At 40.0% G+C, this 15,795-nt stretch overlaps 1 protein-coding gene across 3 annotated transcripts in view; it reads left to right on the forward strand.

Annotated features, from left to right (window-relative positions):
• The window catches only part of LOC126465694 (carboxypeptidase M), a 500,418-nt gene that overhangs the window by 369,442 nt on the left and 115,181 nt on the right, over window positions 1-15,795 (forward strand). For all 3 annotated transcript variants that reach the window (XM_050096325.1, XM_050096327.1, XM_050096326.1), the window contains exon 3: window positions 13,149-13,282. In XM_050096325.1, coding sequence (XP_049952282.1) covers window positions 13,149-13,282 — 134 coding nt within the window. The remainder of the gene's footprint in view (window positions 1-13,148; window positions 13,283-15,795) is intronic.

Raw genomic sequence — 15,795 nt, forward strand, 5'->3', positions numbered from 1 at the left:
TCTAAGACCATCAAACACCTGAACAGAAGTTGGCAGCATAGCAGAACATTCAAAATCTATTTTTCCCCACGGACGTACGAAGCAGAAGGTATGAATGAAACACGAAGGGAAACTGTTTTTAAATAAAATTGGCTGACGTGTGAAATATGCGGAGCCACATCTTCGAGGAAGCACATATTCGCTTGTGCTGAGCAATTCCACTTTAGGAACTGAGCAGGAAAAATTGGGACTTGTAACCAGATCTGTCTCGCAATATGTAACACTCAAAACAGTTCTGATTCTGTATTGATAATTCTTTCCATAGGTGAAAGGTAATACATACGTCGGATTCTCGGACATTTCGTAGCTCACACGTTACAAGCGAATTCTGCAGTCCTTGGCGAATAAGAAGAGTACCTTAATATTAACAACGGATATTGTACAATAGAACAGGCGCCAGTTACAGTTAACACTTCCATGGTTTTATTCCCGGAGCGCAAGAATCTTAGTTTAATCAATGTAGAATTTTCAGGTTTTTCAAAGAAACGTCTATTTTTTACAACGAAATTTCTTAGTTTTAATTTTGTTAAAGAATAGCTTTGATTTTTTGAGAATATTTCTAGTTTTTTCGAAGAAGGTTTTTAAATTTTTCGAAGAAGATTTTTAATTTCTCCAAAAAATCGTCTACGTTCAGCGACGCCGTCTCCTGAAGCGGGCACAATTTCAAGTCCCGCTGTGAGACTGGCTGCGGTTTCTAAATATATCATTGCTGTGTGAATGCACTAAACATTCAAGACTCGTACGTGTGTTAAATGACTGGAAAGAAAATTGTAACGAAAAATATATTGAAATATTAGGATTTGTGTACTTACAAGAAAAAAAGATTTAGGTTTTCAGATAATCTATCAGCGTGCTGTATTGACAAACTGACAAATGATAACTTGGAATATTAAAAAAAAATAAACTGTAGTCCATGTCAGACATGTACCGGCACAAAGACTTAAACAAATCATAGTTCTTTGCTGGTAGGAGTAGACAGATACTAAATAGTTGAGCCAATACATTTGCAGTTATATATTCCACCATAGTCACAATCATCAGCGTCAACATTCTTATTCTATAAGCAATTTTCCAATGTACTGTGCAAGTATCATTTTAGCCTCTTCCTTCTCTGTTCTTTGATCATGATTTCTTGTAATGTTTTAGAGGACAGAACTGCGATTCACAGATGGTGTGTATGCGCACCCCGATTAATTCCAAACTCTATATGGAAAAAATAGCGTTTTAAGTAAGGGGAAAGGATAAAGCAGAATATAATTTAAGAGGACTAAGCGTTGATAACTATAGATTATGGTGTACGCTACTGACGGCTATCTTCGCATGGCTACGTCATTCCCACACATAATAGATACCCTCATATCATCAAACATCGTGAAGAACACTGTGTATAGGACAGACTCAATGCAATGCAGCATTCGTTCTCCCCATATTTTAAACTTAAGTCGCACTGCCATATAGATTAAGAATTATTGTCCACCTTTTATAGCGCCTTTTCTTGAACCAGCAACCATAGAATGTGTTCTACAATTCTTCAGTCTGCGAAAGTGATCGGTATCTTTTCGTGACTCTGCGCCTAGGTAAATCAAACTCGAGGTTACCATGCAGCCCAAATTATCTCAAGGACGACCACAATGCTGCATACTGCTTTCTCGTCTGCGAGATATTCACATCTGCCTACCTGCGCAAGTTCAGGGATAATGTAATCTTCTAGCTACATCCTGTCACGGCAAGCACGTAAAATGTTTTTACAAAACAAGTAAGTACTGTAGTTGTTGAACAGACTCTGCAAATTTGGAAAAAGCGGTTGACAAGTATTCAGCAAAATGAAAGGAGAAACAAAGGAAATAACTTACGTGACATGGGTTTGTAGCATGTGATGGAATTGGCGGAAGCAAGCGCTAACCGACGAAAGAGTATTTTGAGTTATTACATGTTATGAACACTGTATGTTTCGTTAAATACGTGGAAAAGAATATAACTACAATAACATAACAACATACAACAGTTTATATGCAGGACATTTCTTTCTTTCGGCGCATGTGGAGTTACTAGCTATCACCACTTGGTTTATTCGAATATACACAATAGAAAATATTATTAGATTAATCGTTACTAATCTGAGGGTTAACACTTTCTTCCACCGACCCCTTCAATTGTAAGACAGATAAAACGAAAATAATGGACGAATATACAGGGTCCACCAGAAAAATGTTTACACTCTTTGTCGGCTCTATCGAATTATCGATATTGTCGTTCGATTTGAGTCCAAGTGTGTTGTAGTATGGTCTTTGTCTCAAAAGATGTTAGTACTTTCATCTCGGCATTGAGAAGACAAGATGGCTGGAGCACACTTGACATTCGAGAAACGAAAATGTATTTTGAAGTGGTTTTTCAAGTTTGATAATGGCACTGAAGCGCGAACGTCAGTGGAGGTGGGAGTTTGAAACAGAACCGCCAACCCACCTAACAATTGAACGCATCATTGGCAAGTTTGAATTGCATGGAACGATTTGTGATATCCACAAAGGAAGATCAGGAAGACAGCATACATCTACAAGTCCTGCTTCGTCGGCTCTCGTGTTGGAAACGTTTGTTAATTCTCCACAGATGTCTGCTACGCAATGTGCATGTGAAGTGGGGGTTAGCAGTACAAGTGTACGAATAATTCTGAATGCTGAAAAGTGGGAAGTTTACATTCCACGATTACTGCACGTAATTAATGATGACGATCCTGATCGCCGAATGCAATTTTGCGAATGGTATCAGCAAATGGTAACTGATGACGAACAATTTGTGAGGAAGGTAGTGTGGAGTGACGAGGCACAATTTAAACGTAATGGAACCGTGAATCCGCATAACAGTGTGTACTGGGCACCTGAAAATCCGCATATTTATGTGAATAAAGTGGTCAATCTACTAGGGGTTTATGTATGGCGTGGACTATCATCTAGGTGCTTAGTAGGGCCCTTTTTCTTTGATGCTACTGTCACTGGAGAAGTGTACCTGGAAATGTTACGCTCATCAATTTTCCTAGGTATACGTGCGCTTCATGGAGGTGATGAAGAGGTCTTCTACCAACAGGACGGGGCGCCACTATACTACCACCTATCCGTGCGAGCTTTCCTAGATGACACTTTTCTGGGGCATTGGATTGGACAAAGAGGGCCCATTGAGTTCCCTCCACGGTCGCCAGATCTATGAACGTTTACTTGTGGGGAACTGTGAAAGATAACGTCTATAGACGTAAGCCACCCACATTGGAGGAACTTCGCCAAGAGATTACAGTGACATGTGTGGCGATCTCCACCGTAAAATTGACTGACGTAGTTGTGGCGACCGTTCGTCGTTCTGTTATGTGTAGCCGCCAGCGGAGAACATTCTGAACATTTAAAGTAACCATGTGCTGAACTGAATGTTGTACAACATGTGTGGTCAATTATTAAATGTAAAATAAATACATAAGTAATACTTTTCGTTCCTTAAAGTGTGTATACATTTTTCTGGCGGACTCTGTATATGTGCCGGGACACTTTAATCAATACTACAGTATCAAATTACAATAAGCGTGACATAACCACACAATAAGTAGATGAAAACCGATAAACAAAACTGTTTTCCACTGTGCTATTTAACGTGGAACTTGAAAGCATATAATTTTACATCACTGTTTGGAAGAATAATTTCCCGTTTTCGAATAAAAACGGAAAACTGTAAACTGTAATGACTACGAAGTCTCACGACGGAGTCCTTGGGTAAAAGCTGTCAGTTAACTTGCCCTGTCAGATTTGTATAAAATCCCAAGCTTTCGATTGTAGCCCTCACATTGCCGTAAGGAGCGGTCTGTTTTGAAACTGGCGAGGTTCTCATCATTATGCACAAACAACTACAGCTAACCGGCTGCACCCAGAGATCATATTTTGCTCGCTGTCGTGCGTCGCTTGCAGCACACCCACTCAGACTACAATTTCAGATTACCAGGATGTCGGTAGACAAATGACTTTCGTCGTCGAAGGCGATGGCAGTGTAACTTGTAACATCTAATAATGACAGGAAAATGTTCTGGTAAATTTTCTTTTGCATTTGACATTTTCATCCATCTGATATCACACTAATGTTATAAACAATTTATTAGCTGGTCAGCCTGACAATAGATGGGCAGAACCGTCTTCCTTAATGTTGATTAGGTAACGCAAAACAATCTGATCAAAGCCGATATTCCTAGTAACCTTACCCTGTAAAATACTAGAAAATTACCAAAACACTGAGACATGGCTGTGTGGCTTTCGGAGATGAAGCGGTAGGTTGGTTGGTGTTAGTTTGCGAGAGGTGTAGGAAGTCATATGATATTCAGTGAGGGAGAGGAAGACGGAAATTAGTAAGTTCGTACAAGATTCGAGTAGGGAGGGTAAACGGGTGCGGAGGAAGGTAAGGCGGAATGCAGGGCTTTCGTTCATTTGGAGCAGTGGTCGTCAAAGTCTTTTGCTCAAGAACGAATACTGAGATTTAGGGGCTGCATCTCGGGCCGCAAAAGTACCGATCTTAATATTAAGTGGTAACCTACATAAATTAGTACGTTATGAGGCCCCAACAAACAAGCTGTAGTAAGATCACAATAAGTTGGCCAGTACTGCTTTGTTTCATAACTGCCTTCCTTGGTGTCAATAGGTATCGCATTTAAGATGATGATCTACTTAATGCCCATATACGAAAATTTATACCATAGTAGCTGACCGGTACGAGTCGCACACATCTACATCTACATACATACTCCGCAGTCCACCATACGGGGCGTGGCGGAGGGTACCTCGTACCACAACTAGCATCTTCTATCCCTGTTCCACTCCCAAACAGAAGGAGGGAAAAACGAGTGCCTATACGCCTCTGTACGAGCCCTAATCTCTCTTATCTTATCTTGTGGTCTTTCCGCGAAATGTAAGTTGGCGGCAGTAAAATTGTACTGCAGTCAGCCTCAAATGCTGGTTCTCTAAATTTCCTCAGTAGCGATTCACGAAAAGAACGCCTCCTTTCCTCTAGAGACTCCCACCCGAGTTCCTGAAGCATTTCCGTAACACTCGCGTGTTGATCAAACCTACCAGTAACAAATCTAGCAGCCCGCCTCTGAATTGCTTCTATGTCCTCCCTCAATCCGACCTGATAGGGATCCCAAACGCTCAAGCAGTACTCAAGAGTAGGTCGTATTAGTGTTTTATAAGCGGTCTCCTTTACAGATGAACCACATCTTCCCAAAATTCTACCAATGAACCGAAGACGACTATCCGCCTTCCCTACAACTGCCATTAGATGCTTGTCCCACGTCATATCGCTCTGCATTGTTAGGCCCAAATATTTAATCGACGTGACTGTGTCAAGCGCTACACTACTAATGGAGTATTCAAACATTACAGGATTCTTTTTCCTATTCATCTGCATTAATTTACATTTATCTATATTTAGAGTTAGCTGCCTTTCTTTACACCAATCACAAATCCTGTCCAAGTCATCTTGTATCCTCCTTCAGTCACGCAACGACAACATCTTCTCGTACACCACAGCTCATCAGCAAACAGCCGCACATTGCTATCCACCCTATCCAAAAGATCATTTGTGTAGATCGAAAACAACAGCGGACCTACCACACTTCCCTGGGGCACTCCAAATTATACCCTCACCTCCCATGAACACTCACCATCGAGGACAACGTACTGGGTTCTTTTACTTAAGAAGTCTTCGAACCACTCACATACTTGGGAACCAATCCCATATGCGCGTACCTTAGTTAGGAGTCTGCAGTGGGGCACCGAGTCAAACGCTTTCCGAAAGTCAAGGAATATGGTATCCATCTGATACCCTTCATCCATGGTTCGCAAGATATCATGTGAAAAAAGGGCGAGTTGCGTTTCGCAGGAGCGATGCTTTCTAAAGACGTGCTGATTCATGGACTGGGAGACAAATAATAATACATTGCCCCTCTCACACCCTCTAATCCTGCAGTGGCCTCGCCATTTACCCATCTGCCCTGACGTAAACGGCCAACTTTACTTATCTCACCACCGAATTCAGTAACGTCAATTAAAATTAAACACATCTTAAAATATTACTGTCTCTGTCAGTAATTTTGTTTGTTACTGGGCAACTAAACTACTCTCTTAAGAAACCCATTTGACGTTTTTGGATTGAGCTGTTTCTTGCTACATCCATATTGTTATAAAAAACGGCTGAGAACCGTGGGCCGCATGAATGGTTGATTCGCGCCGCATGCGGCCCGCAGGCTGCAATTTCACAACCGCTGATTTGGAAGAAGCGCTAAAATTATGATGGGGTGAATTTTTTTTACTGTCTGTAAAGGAAGGGAGGGACAATCGGCAACGTAAGAAGGAGACTTTTCCCCCATGTGTAAACAGCGTTAATGTCTAGAATTATAAAATACTAATGCATTCTTGTAGTGTTTTCCAAGCGTAGAGCAGAGAAGTAGATGTGGTGATGTACTGAAAGGTTGACTGCAAGCCGGCGCAGCGGTCACACACGTCTGCGCTCCGTAAGCCCCTGTACGAGGCGGCTCTTGAAAAATGGACCACTTCGTTTCAATCTGCGCGAAATTGTCGGAGAAAATGAACCCATTCGTTCCCGCAATCGATCGCGAGACCAGGAAAGAACCGTCTAGATTCGTTTTCTGCGACGACGAGCCGCATTTCGAGCAAATCTCCTCTCCGGACTCTCATTTCCTGACTGTAAACTCTGTCCGGCTCTGTTGTATCTACTTATTATCCAAGAACACACGTTTTCGTAGTTCTCCGAAACGTGCATCCTTTTGAGCGACTTCACTTCCTCCAACAGCCCTTTCCCGTACTTAAGCTTGTTGCCACAGCCACATACTCCCAGAAAGACTATCATTCCACTTTCTCTCGCTCTCTCGTTTAGGTACCCTTGTCTGATCCCAGTCCCATTACTTTATTGTTTTCATTTCCTTTCCAGCTATAGAACAGATATTTGTTTGCTGCCAATTCGTCCTCCTTTGGAGGGATGAATTTATACATACAGGGTGACAATTATTGCACTATATGAAATAAAATCGTCATAACTTCTAAACGGTTTGCGTTAGGACGTTCAAACTGCACGGTTGGCCGCGGGCCTTGAAGGAAATTAGTACGTTCATGCGCACACACTTTGTTGTTGTCGCCCATTTGCGCGTGAAAATGTCACAGTACAGCGTGCCTGAGCGTATAGTGCTTGAGAAGGCCTGCTGTGATAGCAATGACAGCCCAACTGGAGCAGTGGCTGTGACAGGACGTCCCGAGCGTGGCTGATCATGGAGCTCTGTTTCTGCATTTCCTGAGGCTGTAACATTTTTACCCACCACCCAACTGTACTCCTGTCACTGCACACAAACATTTAAGGATGTTCACCACGGTTTCCTTTTCTGCACACAAGAATTCAACAACAGCACGCTGTTTGTACCGTGAGTCGTATGTAGACGCCATTTTGACGCAGTACTATGGCTCTGTCATCTGCCAGAAAGGTTCGAAACTTCACCGACGTACAAAATAAACATAAAATGTGAAGCACCAACAAGGACGTTTATCAATGTATATTATGTTTTTTTAAAAATGAGGGGCACTTCTTATTAAACGAACTACTTATTAAACGACCTTCTTATTTTACTTCTGAGAACAATTGTCGTACTTTATCATATGCTACATTACGTATTTTATCTAATCAAAATGGTTTTACATGGCATTGTACTGAAATAATGCTTCTCATTTTAGTACTACATCAAACATTAATAACTGTCGTCTTTGGAAACCAACTGAGATACTCTGTAGATGCATTTTGATCCCATAAAAATTTCACAATCACGTATTTTTATCTTTGTGTCTGAGCATGATGTAACATTCGAAAACTGCCTTGTAAAAAAGAATAAATGTTGCATAATATTACTCCAGTGTCGTACGTTTTTTCATTCATAAATATTAAATAGCTATAATGAACTAAATTGTTAAGGGTCACCTATCACTCGACAAAACTGAAGATATAAGTATGTTAGATTTCAAAACGGCATGTACAGTGACATTAGAACACCAAAAATTCTACCGACACCCTCCCTTTTGAAGGAAACTGAATAACAGGAACTATAATTGCTCTAAATTAGAAGGGAATGATAATGGCGAACAATTTTCTGGTTCTAAATAAAAGCCCACAACCGTATCAACGTCAGATGTATGCGAAATTAACTTCCTTCTTTAAGAAAGAAGCAATAAGGTTAAGGACGGAAATTTTTAGTTTTCAGAAAATCATATAAACTGACATTTGCAAAAAGTAAAGTGATGAATAATGACAAAAGAGAACGTTGATGCATGGTGAGATATTTATCGATCCTGAATAATTGGAGATAGACTAGTTTCTCCTAAGCGCCCACGAATAGCGACTCGCACCATATTTGTTAATATCATGTGCTTTTTTTTTCAAACAAGACACAATCTGCCCTCAGTCTACACACATTCTTTGCTTATTGGGTCTTCATTTTCAGCTTATAAACCTATCGTTTGCTAACAATAACTTTTTAAAAAATATTGGTTCTGAGATGATTTGGTGAGCAGGAATTCCAACACTAATGTAGAGATACAGTAGTGTAATATTAGAATTTTTATGTAATCTTATCTATGATGTTGCTCTATCAACGAAATGCATTAACATGATAGAAATTGATAAATTATATTTAAGAGTGCCACTGTGTAAACGTATGTAGATTTCTTGTACAAACCAAGACGTGCTTCAACAACGTACTTCAAATGTTATATATATATATATATAGTCGCACGAGTTATGCACGTATCTGTCATGTTCTCCCATTCAGTGGAATACATTCTTCAATTCACATAGAAATCGTATAGAAAAGTAACGCAATCTCAGATTAAGGAACACATAGTTTGAAACTGAAATTGTACGGTGTTTTAGGCCTACTTACGATTCCTATAACTTCTCCCCATTTTAAAAGTTGCTCATGCGCCGCAAATCACTCACATGTTCTGAAATCAACTGGCAAACGAAGTAAAAGGTTCTTACCATTAAATTCCTGGCCAAAGAACTCATGTGTCTTCGATTTCATTCAAACATAATGTTTCTGGAAATTCCATTTCCACTACGTTTTCCATAAAGATTCTTTTCTAATGGCTTTAGTTGTTGGACACAAGAAAAATACTGGAAGAGATTAATGAATTCACTGTCCAACTTGTCATTCATAAGTTTGGCTCTTGATTTCTTGTGTGGTACATGAATTTCTAATTTTTCCGTACAGTTTGCTGTTGTTTTTTCTTTTTTTTAATCTGCAATATTATGATAATATAATGATCTTCACTTCTTTCTTTCTTTTAGCCTCTAACGAAAATCCCTTCTTCCGCTGTAATGTTATCGAGGATCCGTTTTGACTAACAGCCTAAGTACTTAATGGAATCAGTGTTGTCAGATCTATTGGTTTTGCAGATTTCCTGCTATTTAAAAAAAATCTACTGCTGTACTACTAAAAAGCTAATAAAAAGCCAAAACTCTTGTTTTCATCGTATTCGCGTCCATTGCTTCGCTGGTAGCCACTTCTTTACTGGATCCAGTAAAGTAAAGCTGTTCACATCACCTCATGGTATCTGTACTTTAGTAGCTAAAATTATGTGAAAAACGTGGATAACAATGATTTAGATGCTTGAAAAGCTATCGTGTCAAAGCAGTGTAGAGTATTGGAGATGGTAAGATGTGTCACTAGGTGTCAACTGTCTTGGGTTATTGAAATGGTACTAGTAAAGCGTTTGGAAACGTAAGTGATGTGATCGGTCTTTGCAATACATATTGCTAACAATTACTAATTACTGTGTTCCGCTGCTGCAGCTAAGGTCCGTCCGTAGTTATGCGTGGTGCTGACGTATTTCTAGCCCTACGGCTGGTGCACAAAGGTTTGAAACAGTTTTGTTTACGTGAAAGTTAAACGCGGAAATGAGTGCAGCCGGAACTCTGAAAAGACTAAAGTACACTCAAAACTACAGAAGCGAGCTGGAATGTGAAGCTAAATTTTAGTGTTAGCTACAGCATAGTAAAAAGGGCTATAATTTTGCGTATTTTAAGGCACGCGAAAGCGAAATAAATATTTGCTGCAAGAGTTGCAGGGCAAAAAACTTTAACTTCATTTTCATTCCAGGACTCAGAAGTGAGCAACAAAGTTAAGGAGATGTGAATAAAGCTCTGTGCGTTTATAGCAGAAAACAACGTATCTTTCAATATTGTGGAATATTTGCCTGCATTAATGAAGTCAGTATGTTCCGATTCAGAAATTGCAAGAAAGTTACATGTAGTATAGCAAAGGCCCCTGTCATTGGGAAACATATTACAGGTAGCAAAAGTAAAGACATGCTATGTAATTTGCTTCGCAAAAATTTGGTTGTCAGTAACTGTTAATGAATCAACTGATCTCGGTAATACCAAACATTTGGACCTGGGACATGGAAGGATAGGGGATTAGATTATAACTGAGGGCTATGCTGTTACTCTTTACGTCAGTCTGATTGAATACTTTAGTTTCAACAGTATACCTTATGAAGAAAACTTCGCTGCCAACGGAGCCAGTATGTATGATGACGGGCAATCGCAGTTCCCTGTCTACCCTTTTGAAAAGAGACATCTGTCATTTGCTCATAATGAAATGCATTCGCAATTCTTTCCATCTGTGCTCCCGCTACGTTTGCGCAAAATTGCAAAGGGCCCTGTAGGTCTCGCTCGATATAAATTCAGTTACGTTCAAACTAGCGCTAGTGCAAATCTGCATTTCAGGAGTTACAAGATATTGTGAGGGGGAAGCCGCACAGATTGCTACATACAAACCAAACGAGGTGGTTGCCCCTTCAGGTGGTAGTTTCTCCAGTGTTAGAGCAATATGATGTTCTTGTTCTTTTCTTCGCGCATCCTGCTTCAAAAAATCGGCTGCTTGCACCTGAGACCATTCTTCAAAACCTGAAATGCCCTTACAATAAGCTATATAGTGGAGTTCTTAGAATTCGTTCTGCTGATTCTCAATCAACTGAATAAAAAAACACAAACCGAAAAGCTACAGATGCTTACATTAAGAGACAGTATTTCATCTTCGCTGGTCACCTTAATTGACTGCTATTTCAAACCTGAACACCTTCAATCGTCAAACTGGGAAAAAATTCAGTACAGAGATCTTCATATACCTCCTTCTCAACCGAGCGAGGTGGCGCAGTGGTTAGCACACTGGACCCGCATTCGGGAGGACGGCGGTTCAAACCCGCGTCCGGCCATTCGAATTTAGGTTTTCCGTGATTTCCCTAAATCGCTTCAGGCAAATGCCGAGATGGTTCCTTTGAAATAGCACGGAAGACTTTCTTCCCCGTCCTTCCCCAATCCGATGGGACCGATGACCTCGCTGTTTGGTCCCCTCCCCCAGGTCAACCAATCTCCTTGTCCTGAAGACATGTATTTCGGTGCAAAGGTGCAGATACCTTTGAAAAAATGAAAGTTTCGAATTAGGACATTAAGACGGCCAAGCTACTGTGCTTGGATTTTTATACTGTGGCGGTTTAGCAAATTTTGTCCCGTTTCTCTTCTGCGGATCCTGTAACTAAGTCTCTGGAAGTACTGGATCCGACAAAAATTCGTACCTTCCAATCGCTGCCCTCAGTTGCGGCATATTTTCCAAGTATTGTAGCTAGTAACGGATTTAGGCAATTAGCTACTGAGTGACATCTACTCCGGAACACCACAATTTTGTATATCTGTGAAGTCTAAATTGAACGCGGACTCAAAGCATGTATTTCCTGCAACCGCCAAATTTGTTTGGTGCTTGCTAAGTTTTCTCCACTGTAGCGCTGTTACAGAAAGAGTATTTTTACGCAGTTGGGTTAACGAAGACCAAAAGCAGAAATAAATTACCTGTCCAAACTTTACGTGGATTATCGGACACACAAAGATAGAGGAAAAATTTAGAGTATTTTTCCTTTGAAATTACAAACTCAGTGATAAAAAGATACAACAGTGTTATGTATACCGACAGTGAGGAACAATGCCGACAGTGAGGAACAATAAACACATTTTTCAATCTTCGGTGGGAAAATATCATGACGCGTCTAAGTGGTGACCGATTTTTATCCATCTTCTATGTTGCTATGTGATAAGCATTATTACGAATTTAGCTGTTTATAGTGTTGTTTAATTATATGAACCATATTGTTTCTATTAAAACAATTTCGATAGTTATAACTTAAATATCTGATAAAGTACAATAATGAAAATCATGCTCAATGACACCTATGGACGTGTAACGCCGAGTCAGTACATCGTATTAGTTTTTTGTGCACTTATATTTTATTGTATGAGTAACAATAGTAATAATAGCTTAAAAGAGGTTCACAGATACATTGGTTGTGGAGCCACTGTAGTAGTGGAGTACAGTACGGTGAATAGGCTGTCTAGAATCTACTGCTATCTCCAGCTTTTCAGAGTTTCTATTTCCTTGTATCGAGACTGTTGCATCTGCAACATTGAATGAAGTAAAGACATCTGCGATGGAGACTAGGGTTGGGAACTTGGCTCTTCCCTCGATGACGATAGATATAAAAGGTATATACCCTAAATGGCTAAAATGTTTTCTATGTTTCTGTTCTTATGTAGATTCTGTTTTTCTTAGAATAAATGAAAAGGCGAGACTGAAGTCATTTCAGCCACAAAAGTCACAAAAACCCATTCGAAACATTTCTAAGGAGCCTGGCATCTGAAAGCCTGGCGTCTGAACAAAAGAGGGTTGAATCCAATAAAAAAAGTTGCGTACTAACAAACTAGATACGGTAGCCGCATCAAGTGGTTAAACATCCATGTGTTTTCGGATGAGTGTACCTCACTCCATTGTAAAATGTCCACTGTCGAAGTCCATTGTCTCACTAGTGCCCCTAATCCCCCCGTAAGTTCGTAGATATTTAACCACTTGACACGGCAAGAAGCATGAAAAAATTTTATTAATTTTTATCGCCGTGAGACCGTGCTCTGGAACACTGGTACGACAACTTGAATTTTGTTAGCACGTTTAGGATGTTACGGAGCTGTTATGCCTGTTGCAGACCGCGACCTGTGGGTGATGGTGGTATCTTCGTCGCCGTACGAGCACATGATCGGGAAGCCGGACGTGAAGTACGTGGCCAACATGCACGGCAACGAGGCCGTGGGTCGCGAGCTCATGCTCCACCTCATCCATGTGAGTACCGTTCACGTTCAACACTCTAACTCGTTCCTACTGAGACTTAACCTGTGTTTAATTGTTTACTTTACAAAAAGCGAGCCCCCATCGGCAGATTCTCAAATCCACGACTCCTGTGGATATACTTATATTGAAGTCCTTACTTCTACAGGGTTGCAGAACTATGGATCCATTGAAATTTTTAACAATAATGATCAAAAACTTTGAGCAATGTTTATTGTTGTTTACCACAAAAACAAAGATATCGTTCACTTCTTTTTGTCAGTGTTGACAACATTTTAGTTACGAAAATCGAAAAATCAGAATCAACAGCCTAACTGACTCAACACTCTCCAGAACTCTCCACACAAGTTTCCACCTTCAGCTAGGGCTATATCTTTTAATCTGGTGGCTATGACGTCATTGTCATGGCCCTACGTCAAAATTACGTCTTGTCTTACGAATGATAAGTTTCATAGAATTTTAATTGACGCTGATGACCAATTATCTGGACTGGTAATCTTGTTTGCATGTGGGTCCATTGCCTCGATGTATTTCGTAAAAGAAAACATTGTATGTTGCAGGTCGTACAATTATCTTTTTCTGTTGTACTATTGGCCAGTTTCGACTAAGGCGTCATTATCAAGTACATATGTAGTTACATTATGCTCCATGTTACATCAGATGTGACGTGATAATCAATTTGTCACTTCATCTGCGGAGCCACACTTCAGTATCAGCGTCCTCTCTACTGAATACCATCGAAAAGACAGTAAAATATGGGGAAGATCCACGTAGTATAACTGGAGGGCAAAATTAACATCCATTTGTTACAGAACCACGTTACATGATGTGCGAAGTTCAAATAACTTATGTCAAAACAGCGTCTTTCACATGAATCAAAACAGGTCCTTACGACTTCTATGGGTGGTAAGGTAACCATGTTCTGTCTGAAGATCCCACATCATATAACGTGGTTCTACGTGGATGTTATTTTCCCCCTCAAGTTACACTATGTACATCGGTCTTCCACACATTTTACTGTCTTTTCGATTGTATTGAAGAAAGAGCATGCTAACGCTGATGTGTGGCTCTGCATGTGAACCAACCAACTGATTTGCATCTCACATCTCATGCAACACGGTCCATATACTACACATGTGTGCCTAATAATGACGCCATTCTCGAAACTGGCCAGTAGCACAACAAATACGAAGATAAAAACAGCCAACAACGGAAAATATTTTCTTTTGTGGAATTCAGTGCATCTAAACAACATTCGGTTCAAATGGTTCAAATGGCTCTGAGCACTATGGGACTTAATATCTGAGGTCAACAATCCCATAGAACTTAGAACTACTTAAACCTAACTAACCTAAGGACATCACCCATATCCATGCCAGAGGCAAGATTCGAACCTGCGACCGTACGGTCGCGCGGTTCCCGACTGAAGCGCCTAGAACCGCTCGTCCACTGCGGCCGGCCCAACATTCGGAATCCGTCGCAAACTGTCGGTTCTGTTTCTATGCAAATCGTGTGTATAATTTATTGACTGAACTTGATTGGAAGGACGTGGAGGCCTAAAAACATACTAAAATAAAAATCACTAGAAAATACCAAAATAAAAATCATACAAATTTTTATTCTGATGTAAATTGTATCAAACGATTCCGTTTGATCAGAGGATTACAAAACTGAAATTGGATTTTGATCGGCAAAGTATTATGATGTTTACTAGTGTATCTTTATGTATGTTCTAATTAATTAATAGTAAGTAAAACATCATCTTTTAAATAAAACTGGCTATCAAGATGGAGGTATCTGGACCTCTTGCTTATACTGAAATATCTTAAATACTTCAAAATACTTTTCTAAAACCTTGTCAGAATTAAAACTAACAGTGGTCTCATGTCAGGCTCCTCGGGGTTAGTTCATAGAAGCTAGCCTCAACAAAGCCCTTAACGTCACAGAGAATAAGAGGTAATTGTGACTTTTATACTTGTTAGTAAGGCTGGGGATAATTTCTAAAAGGGAAACCAAATGCGGAAACGTGAACCACACGGAGAAAGCTGAGAAAATAAAAAAAAAAAACAAGTAAATAACCGATATAAGAGTGGATATATAATTTCAAGCAATATAATGTAATGAGAGAAAGTATATATTATATTACATCAGAAACAATTTTCATCACACAGAATTTTATATCATAGTTTACGACGGAGTTTTCCCCTGAAGCTGTCGATTATGAATGGATCAAGTGGTCCCAATCGATATCGAATTTGTGAGAAAATCGCCGAGTTGAATAGAATTATACCACACAGTGCAGCAGCTGCTACATTTCCAAAGCATACTGTACCGTAAAATTATTAAGATTTCCACATAGCACACAGTTTATCCGTGCCCTTTGACCACAAAAGCAGCTGCATTGAATGATTCTATGAGATGCCGGCCCGTTCTCACATGCAGCTGCAGTCAAGGTTTTCATATTTTCCCATTGTTGATAGAGGGCTAGGCATTGAGTCAGCTCGTGG

Source organism: Schistocerca serialis, chromosome 1 (assembly GCF_023864345.2).
Source record: "Schistocerca serialis cubense isolate TAMUIC-IGC-003099 chromosome 1, iqSchSeri2.2, whole genome shotgun sequence".
Taxonomy (NCBI): domain Eukaryota; kingdom Metazoa; phylum Arthropoda; class Insecta; order Orthoptera; family Acrididae; genus Schistocerca; species Schistocerca serialis.